The sequence below is a fragment of the Erpetoichthys calabaricus genome, chromosome 3, assembly GCF_900747795.2.
Source record: "Erpetoichthys calabaricus chromosome 3, fErpCal1.3, whole genome shotgun sequence".
In the NCBI taxonomy this organism is placed as follows: Eukaryota; Metazoa; Chordata; class Cladistia; order Polypteriformes; family Polypteridae; genus Erpetoichthys; species Erpetoichthys calabaricus.
Window position 1 is genome coordinate 271,324,578 of NC_041396.2, and position 23,747 is coordinate 271,348,324.

Sequence of the window (23,747 nt, forward strand, 5' to 3'; positions counted from 1 at the left end):
CAGCAGGTTTCTCCAATGGTTTATTGCTATGTGGTTGTCTGCTGAGGGACACCATGATTGTCTTGTGTTCTGTACTTGCCATAATATAATTATTTGTAAGGCTATCACAGAAACTCTGCCAGGAACTTCTGGTTGCCAAAACCAGAGAGGCATGGAGTCCAGTTCAGTAAGTATCATGACCACTTTGACCAGCTCATAAAAAAAAGATTAAAAAGGTAAATTATTTGATTTATGAGTGACATAGAGATTTCTTTTGATGGACAGTGAGGGAGCAGTCTGAACAAGCAGGGTTTGTATAAGGCTAAGACTAAATCAGGAAGGGCAAAAATGGGTTCAAAGTCAAGGACTAGACAAAAACCATGAAAAGAAATTCCGTTTGAAATGCAGTTCCTCATGCTAGACAAGTTTATAAGTAATGAAGTACGGACAATTACAGAACATGCGGCTCACCCTTACATACGAAGACCACACAGAACACGAGATCCCACCTCTGTGAAGATCTATGACCACACACACCCTGTAGCAACTCATGGCATCCTAGTAAACAATTCTGCAACGGAAAAGCTAGATGATGTCATCTATAAAAGGGCTATGAAAAAGACAAACGGCAATAAAAGCAACAATAATAGTAGTAGTAGTAGTAGTAGTAGTAATAATAAAGACAAAAACTTTGTAATTACCTCTTAGATCCTGACAGTAAGGAGGTAATCTGGAGAAGGAGTAAAAGCAGGGGTCTATCAAAATGTTGCCCTCACTACAGTCCCCAAGAATGAAGGCTGCCAATCCAATCTCTAAAGAAAGACTTTACCAGACACTCACTGCCTGTTGGTGGGATTACAGCAGATTCCCATTCAGCTGTTCACATACACAAAGCATCCACAAACTTCAGCCAATACAGATCACTGCTGCCAGAGGTAGGAGAGCATAACTCAGCATCTGGCTGCATTGCACTGCCTCAATCCCCTGAAATCAAAGCATCAGATCTCTGTATACACTGTATGAGTTTCATCTCAAGAAGCACGCAGAGTGACATTTTAGTTTTTCACTTAAACCATCAAGTACTAAGGGGGAAACACATTCAAGATTCTCTGGGAACCAAGGGTGTCCCAAGGAGAAATGGGTGGAGGGTGACTGTGATGAAGTTACTGTTGGGTGAACATGTAGACTTACAATGGTCTTCCTTTTGTATTAAAGGGACACTCCAACCACAATATATTTTTATAAGCTATGTAGTTTGTAGTAATGGCCAAGAACAATTTTGAAGCTTACATTTTCACGGAGAACAGAGATAACAAAGCTTCTGACAGAATGGGTGTGAAAAGCAAGGACAACACAGAACAACACTAAATAATATGGAAAACACCCATGAAAAATTCTCAATTTACTGGTGTCACATAATCTACTTGTCAAATTATCCAATTGTATTCTCATAATGTACAGAACACATGCATTTTTTTCCTACAATATTTTTAAATGGATACTTCCAGAAAATCAGAGAAGCACACCAAAAGCAAGCACATTCAAATCGGATCACACTTTTAAACTGAAGACCCGCCTCCTCCTATCATATCTCAAAGATCCACCTCTCCTCAGTCTTCATTGGCCAAGAGCCTTGTCTTCAGTTCAAAGGAGAGATTCTGTTTGAACGAGTTTCCTGTTCATGCACTGCTCTGATTTTCCATATGTATTTATTTAACAATATTTCTGCAAAAAATGCATGCATTTTACCCTTTGCAAGTGTATGACTGGATGACTTAGCATGTGGACTTATGTGACACTAGTAATATGCAGATTTTTTTAATGAACTGATATTATTTGCTGTTGTCCGATGTTGGTCACGATAGATAGATAGATAGATAGATAGATAGATAGATAGATAGATAGATAGATAGATAGATAGATAGATAGATAGATAGATAGATAGATAGATAGATAGATAGATAGATAGATAGATAGACATAAAATACACTATATAATAGATAGATAGATAGATAGATAGATAGATAGATAGATAGATAGATAGATAGATAGATAGATAGATAGATAGATAGATAGATAGATAGATAGATAGATAGATAGATAGACAGACATAAAAGGCACTGTATAATAGACTAGCCGTCCCCCGTGGCTCAGCCCGCATAGAAGTGAAACAGGACAGTGAGGAGGGCCCTGCCTCAGCCATAACTACAAACTACATAGGGAGGGTAAGAAATTAAAAAATGTAATTTTTAGATGGAGTATTCCTTTAACATCTTACATTACTACTATGGTAACCTCCAGTGGGTCTCCAGAAACACATCACACATAACACTTCTTTGCATGAGTGATCACTGCTTGCTCTACAGGCTTAATCTTTAGTCTCATCAGAACTTCTTTCGGTTCCTCTTTCAAAAAGAGCTTTACCTCAAACCACTATATAAAACAATTCTTTTTAACATTGAAGAAAAGAAGAATGTGTGAACAATTTTGACATGAGTAGGATATTCGGCCCAGCATGGCTCATCAGTCCCTACTCACCTAACACTTACAGAATATTACGAACTTAAGAGTAGAAGATTGATCGCCAAAACCTTGATATCAGCCAAACTACCTGATAAATTATTTGTTTTACCTATGAGAAGAGAACCTTTCTAAAATGTGGTTATCTTTATCTCCTGTATAATATAATCCAATCATGCATATATAAAACAAAGAATCAAATCTAGAAATGCCACAGGTGATATTAACATGTCAAAAACTATCAGAAAAAGTTGCACATAGTAAGTCCATGGATTTACTTTCCATTTTATATTTACAGTTTCATAGCATACAACATCTGAATGACGTTTACATGAAGCGTACCTACACAATGCACATATTCTTATATGGCTGCAGCAGTGGGCCTGGATTTTGCCACGCTATGATATGACATGTGATGTAACTGGCATCAGGATAGATATTATTTTCTTGGAGACATCAACTCAACTTGGATGCCCATAGCCCATCATAACTTGCCTGTCACCATCTGGAGGTGCCATCATTCTCTTTGATAGTCTGATCTTTGTGATACTAAGCAGCTGATACATCCAGTAATTGTCTTTGTTCACTCTACAGCAGGGCCGGATTAAGACGAAATTGGGCCTGATACTGCAGCGCAAAAAAAGGCCTATTTTTTCTCGGCATTGGTGCATGTGCATTTGACACTCACCATACATGCGCACTCAGACCGACCAAGGAGTCTTAATTGCTTGCGACGCAACCAGCCAGCCTTTATTGAACATGAATAATAATAACGACATAGTATCGTAACAACTCAAGATTAACATCAAACTATGTAACATCAACATTCAATAGCAATTGTCTGAAAAGTGCACTTAAAGCAGAAAACCTAACAATGAAATACATAAAATTTCGCAATTCTCTTACGAAACAGAGTAAGAAAAAATGAATTTGCAGAGATATTGGGTCAAAGTGACCCAGTTCAGGCTCTTCAGGGATAAAAATTTGTCCACGATTTAAATTTCATAATAGACCAGAATCCTGTCGAGGATTTTAAAAATTCTAAACATCCATGCTGGGCCCGCGGGCCGGCTTTTAGTTTGACCTTTACAGATAACCATTTAAATAGTCATCGATTTTTACTGTACAACTAACTTTCATGGTGAAAAATTTACTACGTGGCACTTACCGAACAATAATAAAGTGGCAAGAGTCCCCAAGATATTGCAAAAAATGCAGCTGAATTACTAAGTAAACTCTTTAACGTAAAATTGATAGAATTAACTTTAAATCTTCGGTTAACAATAAACACAACGACGTTATAGTTACGTCACAGCGCAAAGAACAATAGTGACTGTATAATAAGTAACGCTGTGTCTAGACGTCCGAAAGTCGGACTCCAAATTTCATTCTAAGAATTATTTTGAGGATAATATAGCAAAGGAAAACTGTTCAGCTTCCGGAAAATTCTCGTCTGTTTTCATCTGGGCCTATTTCAGGAATGGGCCTAATGCTGTAGCATCAATAGCACCCACCTTAATCCGGCCATGCTCTATAGCACGGGTGTCGAACTCCGGTCCTGGAGGGCCGCAGTGGCTGCAGGTTTTCATTCTAACCGTCTTCTTAATGAGTGACCTGTTTTTGCTGCTAATTAATTTCTGTTGTTTTAGTTTTAATTAACTTGACTCAGGCCCCTTAGTTGTTTCTTTTTCTTTAATTAGCAGCCAAACAATAATGAGACACAAAACAAGCTGCCAAATGACAAGCTCACCTGTGCCCATCACACAATATCTGAAAATAAAGAAAGGTGAAGGTCTTGGTAAGGTTGATCTCTCAGTTCACCCAAACATTTTGGCGGTTTTCTTAGTTAAAACAGAAAAATTAGCAGTTTTGGAAATGTCTGCTGTGGCAGAATGAGAGCAGCAACGAGCCATGGAATTAAATAACGGGTTTAATTAACAGCAAGAATCAGCTTCTCATTAAGAGATTGGTTGGAGTGAAATTGGTTGGAGTTTGAAGCCCATGTTTAGTTGGTCATCTGTTGGCTTGTTTCACGTCTCATTTCTGTTTGGCTGTCATTTAATGAAGAAAGGAATAAATTCAGAGCTTAAACAGGGCTATTAAAATGAAGAGAAAAAAAGTTAATTAGCAGTGAAAACTGGTCACTGATTAGGAAAAGGGTTAGAATGAAAACCTGCAGCAACCGACACCCCTGCTCTACAGCATTGCTCATCCACAGTAACAGCACACACAAGAGACAATGGAGGAACAAATGGACTGAGTGCCCAGCATGTAGTGTCTTCCCCACTGAAATTCTTTCTAACTTAATTTGCCCACACAGGGTATTTTGAATGCTGGGAGATGTGATTGTGTCAGTTTCACAAAATTCTGCATCTGAATGTGTTCTACCTTGATGGTATGTAAGCCCTTTCCTGAGGTATATGAAGGCTGCTGCAACTCACTTAAGGAAGAATCAAAGATGTGTATAAATGCATGTGACTTTCCAAAAGAAACCATACTGTTTTATTTTATTACATTTTGTTTTGTTTTAAAACAGTTTTTAGTTGTACGTCTGTGCCAAATTTTGTGTTTTATTAGGAAAGGTTACGTGGTGAACAGATTGGAGAAATTTTGGTACCGAGAGGCAGAGAATCAAAAGAGGTCTTCCTTTAAGGTCAAAGAAAAAGGACTACAGTAGACATCAGCGAAGGTCAAACAAACAAAGTCATTTGAAAACCAAGTTAAAATCAGAATCTTTTGCTAAATGGTTTGTCAGCATCCTCAAGCACGAGTCATTCATGAGGTCCTCCCTTTAATTTAATGAAGGTTGGACTCTGCTTAATGTCACGCATCACACAGCTCTGCAATGAGCCGCAGCCGTGGCTCCAAATTGGTGGCAGCTATGAAATATTTCACAAAATGGTGACATCACCAAGATAATGATAACAAATACAAACAAAATGAAAATAAAACAAATGATACATCAAAAACAAAGCAGCTCTAATAAACTAATTAATAGTGAATTCCTGACAACGTCATCAAGTGTTAGAATTGACTGCTATAATGCCATGCATCTTTATGGATACATCCAACATGTGTGATATCACAGGAAGTTGCCATATACTTGTGGCAGCCATCTTAGATAATTTTAAAAAATTAAAGTGAAAGAGGAGAAGTATGAATTCATTCTTAAATATGGGCCTTTGTGTCTACCATTTGTGGGCTGATGACTGCCCTCACATCCCATGCATTTCAATGTTCTTTTGTTCTCGCAATTGTCATTCTCTTCCTCTGCCCTGCTGATGATTTCCTCCATGACTAGATAAGCTCTGCCTATTAAGTCATTGTTCCACTAGATCAGTAGAAGACCGTCTAGGGCCAAAGCTCTTGGAGTGAGGACTTCGGCTTCCTCACAATCAGTAGTAAAGAGACCCTCATAACTACACTTATCCATAAGGTGTATTGTATGGATTCTCCAGCTCAAAGGGTTGTGTATTTCACCAGACAAATCATTGTTATAAACTTAGTGGCCACACAGATACTGTCAATGCCACAACTGCACAAACACTAGAATGGAACTTGAAAATTAGGAATCACTCAACAAGGACATTGTAACTGTCTAAGACATCAAACTGGGATGCACAGAACCGCCTAGGTAGCATCATGGAAGATGTGCATCTGTGGAGATTATAGTCATCATTCAGGGATTCAAAGATTAACCACCCACCCTAATGAGACAGGATTATGGTCCATTCTCATTATGGTACCGGCTGTGGACAATTTAGGAAGGTCCTGAATTATTGTGAGAAATTATACTGACTGGAAGATAGAAAACTGACAAAGGGGGTCACACAACATCATTGTCCAGGAGATCGGGAAGAGGTGGATGAAGCGTACCGGGAGAGGAGTGGAGGCAGAGGAGGAAGAAGATTCTGGTGCTTTGGACTGTATTGTGCTGTGGGGAGCGAGGAAAAGTGCTTCCAAGCTGTGAGTAAAATGTGTGTTGTGTGACGAACTCATGTCTCTACCTGTCTGTGTCGGGTTAGGGTGGCTGTAAATGCCCCAGTGGTCACAGGAGGTTTTCCCAAGCAAACTCAAAAGACCTTCTTTTAGAATTTCTTTTAATCCACCAAGGGATACTGAATTAGGACATTGCAAAATTGTGTCCAAAACCTGACAAGAAAAAATAAAAGTATTGCTTAAGTTGAGAAATATTACAGAAATTTCTTCAGAAGTCACAAGAGCATAAGCCAAAACTAAGAATTACAACAGGTTTCCCAGATGGTACCTGAATATTGAAAAGTCCTACATTGAAGTATCACCCAGCCCAGTGCCAGTAAAAACATGGAAGCACAGTCCACATTTGCTAAAGTGACACAATGAGTGTCCATGTATGATTATTTGACTAAACGTTTGTCTAAGTACTCAAACACAACCTGATGGTAGCCCAGGTAGGCCTACTTGACCAAACTGTTACACAAGTGTCTAAACAGTACAAGAGAATTTTGCAGAGATCTGACATAAGGATTGCCGGGTACCCTGATGAGACCTAACGATGGCTCTTAGGTGAGAAATGAAAGACAGAATTAGGTAGCATGATTTGAGCTGAGATTGCGACACGAGGGCAACCAAGTAATTTAAACTAACCCTAGGAATAGCTGGTATCTACAAAAAAATGAAATGAATTGAATATTTAAAGCACAAATTTCCAAAATGTCTTAATGTAACCTGATAATAGATCCGGCAAACAGAATGATCCATCCTGCACGGGACTTGAGGAGAGCTGAAATGACCCCGGCATCCATAAGCATAGCTGTGGGGAGAAAGGGTGATTTGGGTATGACCCCCTCCATAAAATATATTTTATTATAGGTCCAACTGATTGATCACCAAAAACTAATTCCTTTCTATAACCCTAACAATATCATAAAATTGATCCAAGCATTGTCCGCATACCATGATGGAACTTGAGGATGTTCCATGAATCATAAAAGGTCCTAAGAATAGCAGAGATACAGTAGCATATTTAACACAGGGACTGCTCAAGCAATCTGAAGTTCACAAATGCCTATATAGAACTTGATGACTGTCCGTAAATACCCCAATAATGTCTAATGGTAGTCCAGCCACTGTAAGGCAATTGAAGATATCCCAGAGATCCGAATGGTATCTACCAGTAGTCTAAGCCTATTAATAGGACCGGATGATAACCCAGCCACCATGACAGGACCTGAGGATGGTTCACATAATATAATTTGATCTACCATTTGCCTAAGTACATTAATGGATTCAACAGAGGATGCCTCAAGTACCTTGCTGGAACTTAAGGACTGAGCTTGAACCTAATGGGAGCAGAATATGGCCAAGTCCATGTGGGAAAATGAATTAGCCAAGATATCCTCATTTTATCTGAGCATGGCCTGAATACACTTAATGGTGCTCGAGGGTGGCTAGTTTGAGAACCAAATAACCCACATAGAATAACTGGATGACAGGATGGCTCAAGTGCTCTATTTAAATGGGAGGCGATTTCAGTGACCATAACAGGGCCTAAGGGTGCCCTGGGTGCCATAATAGGCATAGCTTAAGTATCATGATTGTCCTAAAGATGTCACAAGCACATGACAGGGTTCTGAATGCCCAGTTCTATCATGGAACTTATCGATGGCCCACAGTAGACTGTGTAATAAACTGATGACTCAATGTCCACAATCGGGATGTCAGCCAATGTACCGTATATAGAAAAGAGGCCGATAAAGGACACGTGCATTAAAAAATGTCATGGTTCAAAAAGACAGATGGGAGTTCCTTTTAAGCAGCAGAAGGCCTTAGAATGAAGCACCAAATGATGGGAAAGAAAAAGCTGTATGTGAGGTCCAGTTGCATGATGCAGTATTACTCACACGCACAAAAACACACACACGCTCACACACACAATCAGCAGGAAATCTAACTCTGAGGCAGTCATAGACCTTTGCTTCACAACACAACTAGAAAAAGCACACTGCTGAAAAGAGATGGAGTGATCATAACCAAATGAAGCAGCGTTTAACCCTTTTTGTACAGGAAAATAAATAGAAAAGTGACCGAGCTGTCATATAGCGCAGACCTTAGACGAACCTCCTGCTCTGCAACTTTCCAAACACCCAATGCCATGAAAAAGAGCAGCACCAAGCCCCAAAGTCATCCCACACAATCCTCCTGTACCTGCACGACTCTTGCCATCCACCACAAGGTGCCTCCGTGCACACCCGTACCCACGTTCACATCCACACCCAGCCCCGGCTGCTGATCTGCACAGAGGCATTCACACGCATGCTTGCACATGCACCCTTAATGAGCGTAAAGAGTCTGCGAAAGAAACCTACCACGCACGTGCAGAGGGACATCAATTTCGTTCTCCCCTTCATTAGTCAAAAAAAAAAAAAAAAAAAAGACGTTCCCCAGGATGGGTAGTTGCTAGTGGTAGGGATGGGGAGCGCTTTTTCAGGGGGTGGATTAAAAAAAAAAAGTATTAATAATAAAGTAAAAAAAAAAAAAAAAAAACCCTCAGGTTTAGGGTAAGGGGATGGGGGAGAGGCAAGCCCGTCAGTAGCTCTGCGTGTGCTGAAGGCTATGCAACTTGGCAAAGAAAACGCATCAGCATTCTTTTTTGGTTGGGTCTCTGAATTAATAACACGCGACACTGTATTCCAACAGAAAACGGAGCTCTGATTCACGGTGGATGTATGAATGTGTGTGGAGAAGGAAGGGGTGTGGGGGAGAGGCTGGCGGTGAGTGAGTGAGCAAGCAGAGAGAGAGAGAGAGAGAGAGAGAGGGGAGTGACTGGCTGTGCGAGAGAGAGAGAGAGAGAGAGAGAGAGAGAGAGAGAGAGAGAGAGAGAGAGAGCGAGAGAGAGTGAGAGAGAGAGAGAGAGAGAGAGAGAGAGAGAGAGAGAGAGAGAGAGAGAGAGAGAGAGAGAGTGAGTGAGTGGGCAAGCAAGAGAGAGACAGAGAGCAAAATGACAACTGAACAGATGAGCTGCTTTATGGGCAAATATTTCTTCCATTTAGAAAATTTAGCTACTGATTATTATAAAAGAGAGAGAAAGATAGAGAGAGAATGTGAATGAGGGAGCGAGCAAAACGAGAGATCGGCTGAGCAAGAGAGGGGGGGATATGACAGCCGATGTGACGTATGTGCATGGGTAAATATTTGCTCCATTGATACATTTTAGCTGCATATTGTTGCTATTACATTGGCAACATGGTGGCAAACTGGTTAGTATTTCTTCAGTCAGATTACCAGTGATGTGTTGCACAATGTTCCTGTGCCTATATGTCCATTTTTCTCGGTATACTGCCATATTCCTTCCACCTGCATCCCAAAAACACGCTAGTTAGGTGAAGTTAAGAACCTACACTAGCCCATAGTGTGGATGTGGCGTGAGTGTGCCCTGTGATGGACTGGCATTCCATCAGGGTAGGCTCTTATCCTGTCCCCAATGCTACTGGGCATGACTCTGGCTGGAAAACAGATTGCAATGAAAAAAAATGTTTAGAAAATGGATAACTGATTGATAAATATAATAACTTCCCCCTTTTCCCTTTTGCTTCTAGGTGGGGCATAGGTTGAAGCAACTTCACCTTGTCCTGTTTCTAGCCAGTACCGTGACTTCGCTCCATGTCTTTCCTAATCTTGCTGCCTCCAGGTCATCTCCAGTCTCCCTCTGCTCCTTGATTTCCCAGTCCTAGACCTTCCATTCAACTGACTGAGCCTCTTTCTGCAGTGTACGCCACAGTCATCTCCATTTTGTTCTCCTGATAAGCACTTCTATACTTTCTTCATTTGCCTGCAAGAGAAGTTCTGTATTGTTTGTTGTCTCTGGTAATCTCTAATAATCCTTCATGAACATCTATTAATAAACACTTGCAGATTCTGAATACTTTGACTTGTCATATGCCATGTTTCGGAGCTGTACAGTAATGTCTGCTCTCTTGGTCTTCCTTGATATATTACTCCTTGTCTATATACTGCAACCTTGAGGGGAATATATCAGGGAAGACCAAGAGTTCAAGACGTTCAACGCTCCTACCCAAATAGGCACCTGCCTCAAATTGGGACCCGAGTGCTGCTGTGCATCAGGGGGCGCCTCAGCATCACACCAGTTCTGATCCCCAACAGACCTGACCCCACTGGCTCTCCAACAGTTTTGACTGTTCTGGGGATGGGGCTCCAGAGGGCTTTCCCCTATACCCTTCATAATGCGAACAGGTTGCTAGATATCATGGCCGGCCTGTACACTGGTACTTTGAGTGCTGTGTAGAGTGGAGGCAGAACCTCTGCATTTTTCCTAATTGATTCTGGAGTTTGTCAGGAGTGTGTTCTTTGCTGCTACTCTGTTCAATACCTGCATGGACTGGGTGTTGGGCAGGGTCATGGGGTCTAGCGGCTGTGGGGCATCTGTTGATGAAGAAAGATTCATTGATCTTGACTTTCCCGATGATGCTGTGAGCTTCGCAGAGTCAATGGAGGCTCTGATCGGGGCACTTGAGAGACTGAGTGAGGAGTCTGAGTGTCTGGGCTTGCGAGTGTCCTGAGTAAAACCAAGATCCAGGCCTTTAAAGACATCTTAGGCACCGCCATCAGCAGTTTGTCTGTCTGCAGAGAGAGTGTTGACCTTGTCAAGAGGTTTACTTACCTCTGCAGCAACACTCATATCTCTGGTGACTCTTCCTGTGAAGTCAGTAGATGGATTGAGAGAGCATGTGGGGTCATGGGGTCGCTGAACAGGAGTGTGTGGCACTCCTGATATGCTTCCTGCTTGCTATATGGTTGTGAGACATGGACGCTATCCAGTGACCTGAGACAAAGACTGGACTCCTTCGGTACTGTGTCTCTTTGGAGAATCCTTGGGTACCTTGGGTTTGACTTTGTCGAATGAGCGGTTGCTCATGGAGTCCTGAACGAGGCACATTACCTGCATTGTGAGGGAGCATCAGTTACGGCACTACGGCCATGTGGCACGGTTCACCAAGGGTGATCTGGCTCACAGGATCCTCATTGTTGAGCGCCCGAGTGGCTGGATCAGGCCAAGGGGACACCCATGTAAAACACCTGGCTGCGGCAAATAGAGGGTCATTTCTGGAGGGTGGGACTGGGCCGTGTGTCTGCCTGAGGGGTTACCAACCAGGATCCCCAGTTGTTTCATTATGTGGTGGCTGCATCAACATGCTATACCAGTGCATGCTCCCCAACCTGACCTGACCATATAATGCACAGCTTGGTAAATGCAGTGTCCGCTTTCTTGTTTCAGTTCTGCACATTTTCTCCTGTTTTTGCCACTGTACTGCCAAGACATACAAATCTTCTCTTACACATCTTCAACCTTATCTCCATTGATTTGGAACTCTTCTCTTAACGGTGTATTTAGACATACTAAATTTACTCTAAAGTTAGTCATTCATTCAATTTTTAAATCTACTCATTCTTACACAGGGAGAGGTTGGAAGCTATCTCAGTAGCTTCAGAAATTAGTCCTAGACGGGGTGCCATTCCGTGCCACTAATGTAGATAAAACAATCCATCCATTTTCAAAGCCACCTTTCCATTTACAGGGTCACCGGTACCATTCCTACATTTCTTTTCTCTGTTCTACCACATTGGCCACCATTTTGTATGGTGATGATGCTCTTTGTGATGTCAGTTTCTTTACTTATATTAGCTGGCAGTCCCCACACTCTCATAGTGGCTCTTCAGTGTGATGCCATTAGGGAACCATTTTTGTTCCCTAAAAAAAATCCACATGAAGATTCTAGAAAGAACCTTTATTTATTTAGACCTGTAACAGGCTCCACAAATAACTATGAACAGATAATAACAGATTTTTGAAATGCCAGTCAGTTTCTGATTTTAAAAGGTCTCTTGCTGTATGCAATTACACATTCTAAGATCAGGTTTTCATGATGTGTCGTATCCTGCCAGGTATGCTACTAGACATTAAAGAGTTCTGTTTTGTCTGCACATTAGGAACCTTTTCAAAGCCCAAAGTACCAATGACGAGAATCTTTCCCAGAATTAAATGGTCTGTTGTCAAGCAAAGGGTTTCCAAGTAGCTGCACAACCCAGTAAAAGGTGCCAATTAGAACCAGAGTTTTTATATTTACTTATTTGGCTGACACCTTTATCCAAAGTGACTTACAACGTTTTTGATACAATTGGTTACAATTCTTTTGGTTTTGCACAGGCAGGTCAAGTGACTTGCTCAGGATCACACAGTGTCGGAAGTGGGCTTTGAACCTCAGGGTTTGAAGTCCAAAGCCTTAACTACTGCACCACATTGCCTACATAAGGAGTGCACCTCACAGCATCCAAGTTTTTAAATAAATACGAAACAAAGTGTGGTTGATGAAATAAAGCTTTGCTTAGGGAATCTCATTTCTACCATTGGTTGGGTCATTTGGCTTGGTTTTGGTGTTTGGCATCATTTACTCCCAGTTAACGATCCATTGCTGACCCTATTGGCCTTCCCGCAAGACAACAGCAGCCGGTTGTTGAATGTAGTGCTCTGCAGCAATGAACTGACACTGGCACTGCATCACTGTTCCTTCCAACAATGCTTGGACGTTACCTGCATATCCTTCATCCTCAGAGGTTTAATGGGGGCCCGCCAGCCTGTTGAGCTTTTTGTAAATTGACACTGGCTGATGCTTCACCAGCCATGCCACAGACAGGTCTAAAGTTACCTTTACAACACCTATAAAAAGTATTCACCCCCTTGGGAGTTTTCACATTTTATTGTTACGTGACATCTGTTTTCATGTTGACATTAAAGAGTCTTCCTCTGTTGACCAGTGTCAAAAATGGCCAATTCAATTCACCATGTTTCAACGCTGTTTAATCATAAAATGTGAAGTGTACTTGTAATAGGCCCTTGTATAATATCACTTTTGGTAGACACATTGCAAGAATGGGCATCCATCCTTTATGATTTTGAACACTCCTGTTGTGCCAGTTTAGATTCATTTTTATGGGAGCCATTTTTGAAAGAGGCACCTAGCTGACTCTTAAAGCAGAAGCAGGGAAACTCAAGTACTGGGGAATATGCCCTTTTATAAAAATATGCATTTATTGCTTTGTTGTTTTGGATGAGCCTTTTCCATCACGGCAGCAGGACAGAAGGTGCAGCCTATCCCAGCAACACCGGGCACAATTTAATAAGCAGCCCTGGATCCTCATTGTTGAGCATCCGAGTGGCTGGACCAGGCCAAGGGGACACCCATGTAACACCTTGCTGCGGCAGATAGACGGTCATTTCTGGAGGTTGAGATTTGACCGCATACCATACTGTAACATGCATACATGATGTGGAAGGAGACCCAGCTGTGGTTGAGCTTGCTGGAATTTCAGGGGTGTTGAAGTCAGGCATGACAGTGACATGAGATTACTGGTCTGGAGGTGTTGGTTTAGTCAGATCATCTCCACAAGGGGATGCTTTAATGGTGGGAGTACAGTGACAGACTCATACTAAAATGAAACAAGCTGCCCAGTAGATGGCAGAAGGGAGGCAGGTTATGCTGCATGTTACCATGATGCCCACCGTACTGGACAGCTGATCTGAGGGTTACTTGGTCCTTTCATGGGGAGCTAGACTTTGGAATTGGAGAGACATTTGAGAGACAATGCTAGGGGAAGGACCTCAGGTGTTCCACAGCTCAGAAGTTTATCTGAGGGCAGTCCCAGAAGTAGACTTTAGTTACAACTTAAAGACCCCTTTTGCCCAGCAGCCACAAAGCCCTGAAACTCAGGGATGGGTGGAAATTGGACAGCGATTCAGCTGGTGGGAGAAACTGAGGCCAGAGTTAAATATGAGAAAGGTAGAGGAAGGAGGAAAACCTGATAGATAAGGTCAGATAAGCAGGCAGCTAATAGTCAATTCCCTTTATTTTGTATTACACATTATTTTACTAAATTCCCTTTATTTTGGCCATTTATATAGGGTTCAGTGACTGAGATGAGCCCTACTGGGGAGCTGATTTGCATTCCTGCTATAAATTTTGAGCACACTTTCTAGTTTTAAGCCCTCCTGATACTCATTGCAGATTTGGAGACACATTCATGTATAGGCAGATGCATATGTTATTAATATTTAATTAAAATGTCTACTAATAAACGTACATTGAAGAAAGTTTAGATTTTTTTTGCTAGTATCACTATGATGCCAGTAAAGCACATTTGAATATGAATTTTAAAAGGAGTGAACAGAGCGGCTGAGTGCGACACAGCAAGGCACGGAAATAAAAGCAGAGGAGCCGAGCCTGAGTGTAGCCATGTTATGTTCTTAGATGTTAATGTAATTTATGGCAGTGTTTCACCGGTGTTATTTTTGTCACATTCCATGATTTTCTGCTTTATTTTCTCAATGATTGTTAAATAGCTTATGTCACACCAATAAAGCACCTTTGAATTAGAATTGCATGTTGACAGTGCGGGTCTACCTACGCTTTTAGACGTTCTGCTTTAGTCATCAAGGCTTGCTAGCATTTCTGCTCTTCCCCTCGCAATTCCCTCCCCTCTTCAGCCTCGTATGAGTCATGCAGGAGTGGGGGGGACAAGAGCAAGGAGAGACATGGAGAGTGAAAGATCCGGAGAGTCCTAGAAGGGCACGTGAACAGGCTTTTGGGGGCTCAAGGTGGGAGCTGGGGACGTGACGCTGAACTGAGGCTGAAGCTTCATTATAACACCACTATTGGTGCAGTAGCCCCAGCTTTGGGTTTTTATTGCCTCTGGTAATGGGCAGACACTTGGTATCCTGGTTCTTTCTATCATTTTAGGGTGCAGGTCCGTCTTGTTCAAATGTTCTGACAAATATCAAACTTAACAAAATAAGCCAAGTCTACTTTTTAGTATCTTTCAGACCTGCATTTTGATTTTTATTTTTTGGTTGTTGCTTGATTATTTAATTTGTTGCTGCCTTTAAAAAAGTGGTTACAGAGCTTTGAAATAGTGCCCACTGTTAAAGGCACCATCGCTTGTTTCTGGAGGCTGGATGGAAAATGATCATAAATTTGCCACGTTAGTCTGGCCCTTTGGGCACAGCCATCATCAGCAGTGTGTCTGTCTGCGGAGAGAGTGTCGACCTTGTCGAGAGGTTTACTTACCTCGGCAGTGACATTCATGTCTCTGGTGACTCTTCCTGTGAAGTCAGTAGATGGATTGGGAGAGCATGGGGGGTCATGAGGTCGCTGGAGAGGGGTGTGTGGCGCTCCCGATATCTATGCAAAAGGACAAAGGTCCAAGTCTTTAGAGTCTTCCTGTCTTGCTATATGGTTGTGAGACATGGACGCTAACCAGTGACCTGAGATGAAGACTGGACTCCTTTGGTACTGTGTCTCTACAGAGAATCCTTGGGTACTGCTGGTTTGACTTTGTGTCAAATGAGCGGTTGCTCATGGAGTCCTGGATGAAGCACATTACCTGCATTGTGAGGGAGCATCAGTTACAGCACTATGGCCATGTGGTGTGATTCCCCAAAGGTGACCCAGCTCACAGGATGCTCATTGTTGAGGACCCGAATGGGTGGACCAGGCCAAGGGGACGACCGCATAACACCTGGCTGTGGCAGATAGAGGGTCATTTCCAGAGGGTGTGACTGGACTGCATGTCTGCCTGGGGGGTTGCCAACAAGGATCCTGAGCTGTTTTGCCATGTGATGGGTGTGTCAATGCATTGTACCAGTGCATGCCCCCGCAACCTGACCTGACCATATACTGCACAGCTTGGTAAATGCAATGTCTGCTTTCTTGTTTCAGTTCTGCACATTTTCTCCTGTTTTTGCTGTGCTGCCAAGATATACGAACCTTCTCTTGCACATCTTCAACCTTATCTCCATTGATTTGGAACTCTTCTCTTAACGGTTGTTTAGATATTAAATGTACTCTAAAGTTAGTCATTCATTCAAGTTTTAAATCTACTCATTCTTACACAGAGAGAGATTGGAAGCTATCTCAATAGCTTCAGAAACCAGTCCTAGACGGGTGCCATTCCAGTCCGTTAATGTAGATTAATCATGGCTGAATGAGCCATGTGGGCACTTTAGGGGAGCCACCTGGGGGCTTGACTGGACCAAAAGGTGCTGGTTAACCCCAATAGCCAGTGCTACACAAGAAGCCACCTGAGTTTGGAAAAAAAAACTTCAGTAAATGGCTTGCTCAATGTTTTGAGAATGAAGAATGAAACAACTCATAAGGTGGCTTTTGCTTTTATGAAGCAGAAATCTGGAATAATTTTCCAGTAGAGATATGTCAACCTAGCATTATTATTACTATTTTTTTTACTTATTATTTGACTGATGTATTTATCCAACGTAAATTGACATACAATTGGTTACATTTCATTTGTTTTTCCAATTGAAGCACAGGTAAGTGAAGTGACCTGCTCACGATCACACTGTGGCAGCAGCAGGGTGTGCACCCACAATCTCAGAGCTTACACTCCAAAACCTTCTCCACTATACCACAGTGTTGAACATTAAAAAAATCTGTTAAAACTCAATTTTTAAATCTGGCTCTTATAATTTAATGGTAGCAGATTTAGTGTAAGATTTTAAAATGAATACTGCACAACTGTGCTTTTGTTAACAACAGCAGGTATGGCTTTTTCCTGGAAATCAAATATTGTTTTCAGTTTCTACACTGAAAAAAATGCTTATGCAAAAACTAGACCAAAAAAAAACTTTAAATGACAGTTGTTTTGTTTTTTATTTAGCAAAAAAAAAATTGCCAATGGGTTAAGCAAAATTTACTAAATAATCGTACAGTGTGACAATGTCACTATACCAGCGCTTAACCCGACACAGAGGCACACTTATAAAAACAAAAATGTTTTATTTTTCTTTACCTTGTGGGAAACGCCTTCCTCGTTTCCCACAGGCACAACACAGTCCCACAATCACCAACACCACAATGCACACTGTTTTTCTCCTTCTTCTTTTTCCTCCTTCACTCCTCCTCAGCAAGCTTTGTCTCCCTCCTCCCGACTCTGGCTCCCGGAGTGGTGACTACTGGCTCCTTTTATAACACCCCCCAGAAGTGTTCCAGGTGCTCGTTGACCTACTTCTGGCAGCATTTCCGGGTGTGGTGGAAAACCCACCCAAGAGGGCTCAGCAGCTGTTTCAGCACCCCCTGGTGGCACCCCCGGATCCCAACAGGGTGGTAGATAACTCCAACTCCCATGAACCCATGGGGGCTGCTATCTAATGTTCCAGGGGAGGTACTGTGCTGCCCACACTTGCTCCCCCGGTGCTTTCAGTGAAGAGGCTTCCCGGCCGTCTGTGGCAACAGATTATTTGATAATAATATTACAATAATTCTTACAATAAGGAAAACAAGATTTAATGTCATGATATAAATACTTTTCCACTTGCTTAGATTTCATTTTTTGCAGTGTATTAACCTCCTTTGGGTTTGTTTTCTACTTCTGATATTTTGTGTAGGTGCTCTGTGCCACCATCACCTGGCGAAAGTGCCATGCAGCAGCCACTGATGCTGAAAAGGACGAAGGACGCTACCCCTGTGATGACACATGCAGCAGCAAATCCTGAATCACACACAGATCATATTAAATTAAGTTGCCACATGTATGTCCAGGGGAGGCTGGGTGGTTTTTGTGTTTAGAACAAGGAAGAGATTTATTTCCTAAAGCTTCCTTGCCAGCTGGAGTTTTTGTTTTCCTCTCCTACCTGGCTATTACTTGAAATCATCTGTGATTTCATTTTTAGTCACCTCCATTAGGGATTTCTCAATTTATACCCTTTATTTGGTGTTGAAACTGTAAACTTTGATGACATTATTTATAAAGCACTTTGTGCTACTTGTTTGGAGGAAATGTGTTCTATAAATAAATGCTTATCATCTCTGGACACCCGCCTGCTGGATGTCTGTTTGGTGTGAGTGATCCCATACTCTTTTCTTTATCATCTGTAGCTGACATACTGCAGACAGGCTTTATTCCTCTCTGCTGAGACAGACATCTCTAAAAAGGTCCATCGACACTTGTTATTCTTTTTTGGTTTCTGTTCCATTCCCCTTCTGCTCTCCAAATCCTTTACCATGGTTTGGTGCCATTGCCCAGTGACCTTCCTGGCTAGGGAATACAATACAATACAATACAATTTATGTTTGTACAGCCCAAAATTATACAAGAAGTGCTACAATGGGCATTAACAGGCCCTGCCTTTTGACAGCTCCCCAGCCTTGACCCTCTGAGACAGGGGTGGGCAAAGTCAATCCTGGGGCGCCGCAGTAGCTGCAGGTTTTTGTTCCAACTCAATTGCTTATTTAGAAAACAATCCTTGCCAATAAATTAATTTCATGACTTGTTATGGTGCTTTAACTCTGCCATTTCAAGTCATTCTCTTATCCTAGATTTTTGTTTTCCTTTCTCTAAGGATATCCTCCAAGTCTAAAACGGAGGAGTAATTCTCAGTCCTTCGCTTTTTTCTCCTCACTTTCCTTCCAAGTATTTGATTAAACCAAATAGTACACGATAAATACACACGGGTGTAAATGGAAACAAGCTAAATGGAGACCTACTGGTTTCTTTTGTCGTTTACCTCTTATTGCTAATAAGGACCAATTAAAATCTGAGAATACAGCTCTGTATAACAATAACATAAGCAATAAGGAACCTTAATGAGCAAGTGTTACTTGAGCAATACTGTAAGAGCTTCTTATTCAGCAGTTGGGTTGGAACAAAAACCTGCAGCCACTGTGGCCCTCCAGGAACAACTTTGCCAACCCCTGCTCTAAGACAAGGAAAAATCTCTCAAAAAAAAAACCCTTGTAGGGAAAAAATGAAGTAAACCTTGAGAAAGGCAATTCAAAGAGAGATGACAGAAGTCGTAACACCTCCAAGTGTGTAATAGCACAGTGTGATTTCAGCCGGTGACACATTACACAACATCTAGTCCAGGGGGATGTCAAACTTGACAACTGCATTGCCCAAGGATGTCAGATTACATGACTATGGTATCATACGATATCGCGAATTGGTATGGTGACCTTCCAGCACAGTTTCATATTTCATTTCACAAGATATTTCTGACATCCAATAGCATGGTGCCAGATGAGCTAGCATTCTACAAAGTCTTTAGATAGAATAGTTCTGCCACAATTTTCTTTTTTTCATGGTACATAATGCATGAGACATTAGACAGACAAGATCAAAAACACCTACAGTGCATCCAGAAAGTATTCACAGCACATCACTTTTTCCACATTTTGTTATGTTACAGCCTTATTCCAAAACGGATTAAATTCATTTTTTCCTCAGAATTCTACACACAACACCCCATAATGACAACATGAAAAAAGTTTACTTGAGGTTTTTGCAAATTTATTAAAAATAAAAAAATTGAAAAAGCACATGTACATAAGTATTCACAGCCTTTGCCGTGAAGCTCAAAATTGAGCTCAGGTGCATCCTGTTTCCCCTGATCATCCTTGAGATGTTTCTGCAGCTTAAATGGAGTCCACCTGTGGTAAATTCAGTCAACTGGACATGATTTGGAAAGGCACACACCTGTCTATATAAGGTCCCACAGTTGACAGTTCATGTCAGAGCACAAACCAAGCATGAAGTCAAAGGAATTGTCTGTAGACCTCCGAGACAGGATTGTCTCGAGGCACAAATCTGGGGAAGGTTACAGAAAAATTTCTGCTGCTTTGAAGGTCCCAATGAGCACAGTGGCCTCCATCATCCGTAAGTGGAAGAAGTTTGAAACCACCAGGACTCTTCCTAGAGCTGGCCGGCCATCTAAACTGAGCGATCGGGGGAGAAGGGCCTTAGTCAGGGAGGTGACTAAGAACCTGATGGTCACTCTGTCAGAGCTCCAGAGGTCCTCTGTGGAGAGAGGAGAACCTTCCAGAAGGACAACCATCTCTGCAGCAATCCACCAATCAGGTCTGTATGGTAGAGTGGCCAGATGGAAACCACTCCTTAGTAAAAGGCACATGGCAGCCCGCCTGGAGTTTGCCAAAAGGCACCTGAAGGACTCTCAGACCATGAGAAAGAAAATTCTCTGATCTGATGAGACAAAGATTGAACTCTTTGGTGTGAATGCCAGGCGTCACGTTTGGAGGAAACCAGGCACCGCTCATCACCAGGCCAATACCATCCCTACAGTGAAGCATGGTGGTGGCAGCATCATGCTGTGGGGATGTTTTTCAGTGGCAGGAACTGGGAGACTAGTCAGGATAAAGGGAAAGATGACTGCTGCAATGTAAAGAGATATCCTGGATGAAAACCTGCTCCAGAGTGCTCTTGACCTCAGACTTGGGCGATGGTTCATCTTTCAGCAGGACAACGACCCTAAGCACACAGCCAAGATATCAAAGGAGTGGCTTCAGAACAACTCTGTGAATGTCCTTGAGTGGCCCAGCCAGAGCCCAGACTTGAATCCGATTGAAAATCTCTGGAGAGATCTTAAAATGGCTGTGCACCGACGCTTCCCATCCAACCTGATGGAGCTTGAGAGGTGCTGCAAAGAGGAATGGGCAAAACTGGCCAAGGATAGGTGTGCCAAGCTTGTGGCATCATATTCAACAAGACTTGAGGCTGTAATTGCTGCCAAAGGTGCATCGACAAAGTATTGAGCAAAGGCTGTGAGTACTTATGTACATGGGATTTCTCAGTTTTTTTATTTTTAATAAATTTGCAAAAACCTCAAGAAAACTTTTTTCACGTTGTCATTATGGGGTGTTGTGTGTAGAATTCTGAGGAAAAAAATGAATTTAATCCATTTTGGAATAAGGCTGTATAATATAACAAAATGTGTAAAAAGTGATGCACTGTGAATACTTTCCGGATTCACTATATGTGGCTGCATTGTATGCACTGCACTTCTAGCTGAACGCTCATTGGTTCTCATCTCTCATCTTGCAGTTACTGGCGATGTCAAACCACCAGGCCCAACTTGCTATGATAATGTGAATTAAGTCTGTAACAGAAAATCGCTGGAAATATTGTGTAATGTGACAGGGCCTTTAGCCAAAATTCTCACACAAAAGTAATGGGCCTAAAGATAGCCAGCTGCAGGAGGTCTTGTTTTTAAGTCCCACTTCTGCCTAAAAACAACTTGAATTATTGGAGGCATGAATTCAATAAGACGATTGGAAAGATTCCTTCAGGATTTTGGTCCATGTTGATTCAATGACATCATTCAATTCTAGCAGATATTTGGCCATACTTTCTTGCTGCACGTCACTTGCCCCCCTCATTTTAAATGTGCTTTACTGCACGAAGAGCTTACGCCATTGGAGTAAACTGAAATTTTATTTGTGTAACCAGTTTGAGAAGATGTCTGCTTTGTGACTTGAGCTATTATCCAACTGGAAATATCAATTTCAATCAGTGCAGACTGTGGCCATAAAGGGACAGCATGGTCTGCAAGAAAGTTTAGCTCCATTGTGACATTCAAATGACACTCCCTTGACATTCAGAAGCCAAATTAGATTCTTTCCTTTACTTGAATACTGCTTGTGTTTATTTAATTGTGTCCATGTACTGATACATTGGTTATGTTTCGTGTGTTTTGTGGGTTGTCCCCTTAAGAGGTGGAGCCACCTGCCAATCTATAAATCTGAATGGCCTACAAATCTGGAGGGTCTCCCACAGATCCTGGCGGTTCATTCGAATGCGCTTGGCAGTTTTGGTGAGTTTATGCGTTTCTACTGTGATTTTTGACCATCTGTCCTATGTTTTGATCTTTCATAGAATTTGTGATTTTTGAGACTCTGTTTGCTTGGTATTTGCCTTATTGTTTGGGCAAATCCTTTATGCCCTTTGTGCTCATCTATTCGACAGAGAATTTTTGTGGATATAAAACCTTGTTATTTTTTTATAAAGTTCTGCGTTTGCCCCTGAGTGGAAGAAAAATTGGGTTAGGGGTTAGTCCTTATGTGGTTAGATAGTCATTTAGGATGAATTGTTTTGATATGCTTTCCACATTAAAATATAGCATCTATCTTAGAAGCAGCATAAAGGGTTAAAAAGTATAGTCTAAGCAAATAAAGAAACCAGATAAAGGTCAAGTGAACAACAAAGAACAAGAACATTCTACCAAGATTGGTTCAAGAAGTTGGCTGACTATCATGTACCCAGTAAGACTTGACCGGTCATGTATGCAGGGACTTGAGAAGTACAGGAAAGTATTGTAAGGACCAAGAATACAGTAGAAATAAGACTATTACTCTGAGGTATGAAAATTGGTTTTAAAACACCTCATGTCTTTTGTACCAATCAGAGTAAATGTTTGATGAATATGTATGCAAATTCAGTTGTGTATATTCTGACCATTCTGTCACAGAGTGCTGTGACGAATGCTCCCTCTTTAAGCATTTGCTGATGTTTTGTCTATGTAGAGTAATATATTACTCTACTTTCCCTTTTGTATTATTGATATGTAGCCTTTGTCAGAATGCCCTAAATCTCCCAGACTTACCACTGTTTATAAGGTATTGTACCATATAACTTCTCCCCACCTTCCCTTCTACATTTATAAACTCAGGCAATTCGGTGTAGTAAAAGACAAGCAGGAGTTAAGTTACACTTTAAATAATGTATTATTTATAATATTCATAAATAATAACAATAAGCAAAGTACATTTCAATATTGGCAACCATACAACCTGATAAATGCTGATGTGTAGTTTCAGGCGGCACACAGACTTGTTAGTTACTTAAATGTCTCTAATTAAGGCATCATTGGTGGTCAGCTTTCTTCAGAACAGGCCGCATGCCTGTCTCAATGTGGCTGCTGAGCTGTGCTCTTCATTGTGTTGTCTTTTTCAGTTCATGGTGTGTGAGATGCTTCTTCATTGATGTTGGTAAGAGAGAGGGGGTGAGGTAAAGCAAGAAAATTTACAGATTTTCTGTCCAACCCCTACAGCCAATAGGGCGTCATGGTACTTCCTCACAGGTGGCGCAGTGGTAGTGCTGATGCTTTGCAGTAAGGAGACTGTGGAAGATTGTGGGTTCGCTTCCCGGTTCCTCCCTGTGAGGATAGCGCTTTGAGCACTGAGAAAAGCGCTATATAAATGTAATGAATTATTATTATTATTTATTACTTAAAGGCTTCTGATACAAACCAATTCCAAACAGCCATACTTCAGACCAATGGGGGGATAGAATACCTTCACACCTGCCCCCAAAACCATTTGTTAAGGTGATGCCTGCCAGCTAGGCAGTCTGGCTTTCCTGTGGGGGTTGATTGAAAGAGTCCTGTAGAGAAT

The 23,747-nt window shown here is 41.7% G+C and overlaps 1 protein-coding gene across 4 annotated transcripts in view; it reads right to left on the reverse strand.

The window, feature by feature from the left end:
* Positions 1-23,747, reverse strand: part of LOC114648936 (disks large homolog 4) — a 745,247-nt gene that overhangs the window by 444,265 nt on the left and 277,235 nt on the right. The window contains exon 1 of one of the 4 annotated variants that reach the window (XM_028798287.2): positions 8,847-8,972. The exons of the other annotated variants lie outside the window; for them this stretch is intronic. Coding sequence (XP_028654120.1) covers positions 8,847-8,888 — 42 coding nt within the window. The 5' untranslated portion in view covers positions 8,889-8,972. Of the gene's footprint in view, positions 1-8,846; positions 8,973-23,747 lie in introns of those variants that run through there. 4 annotated transcript variants of the gene reach the window in all.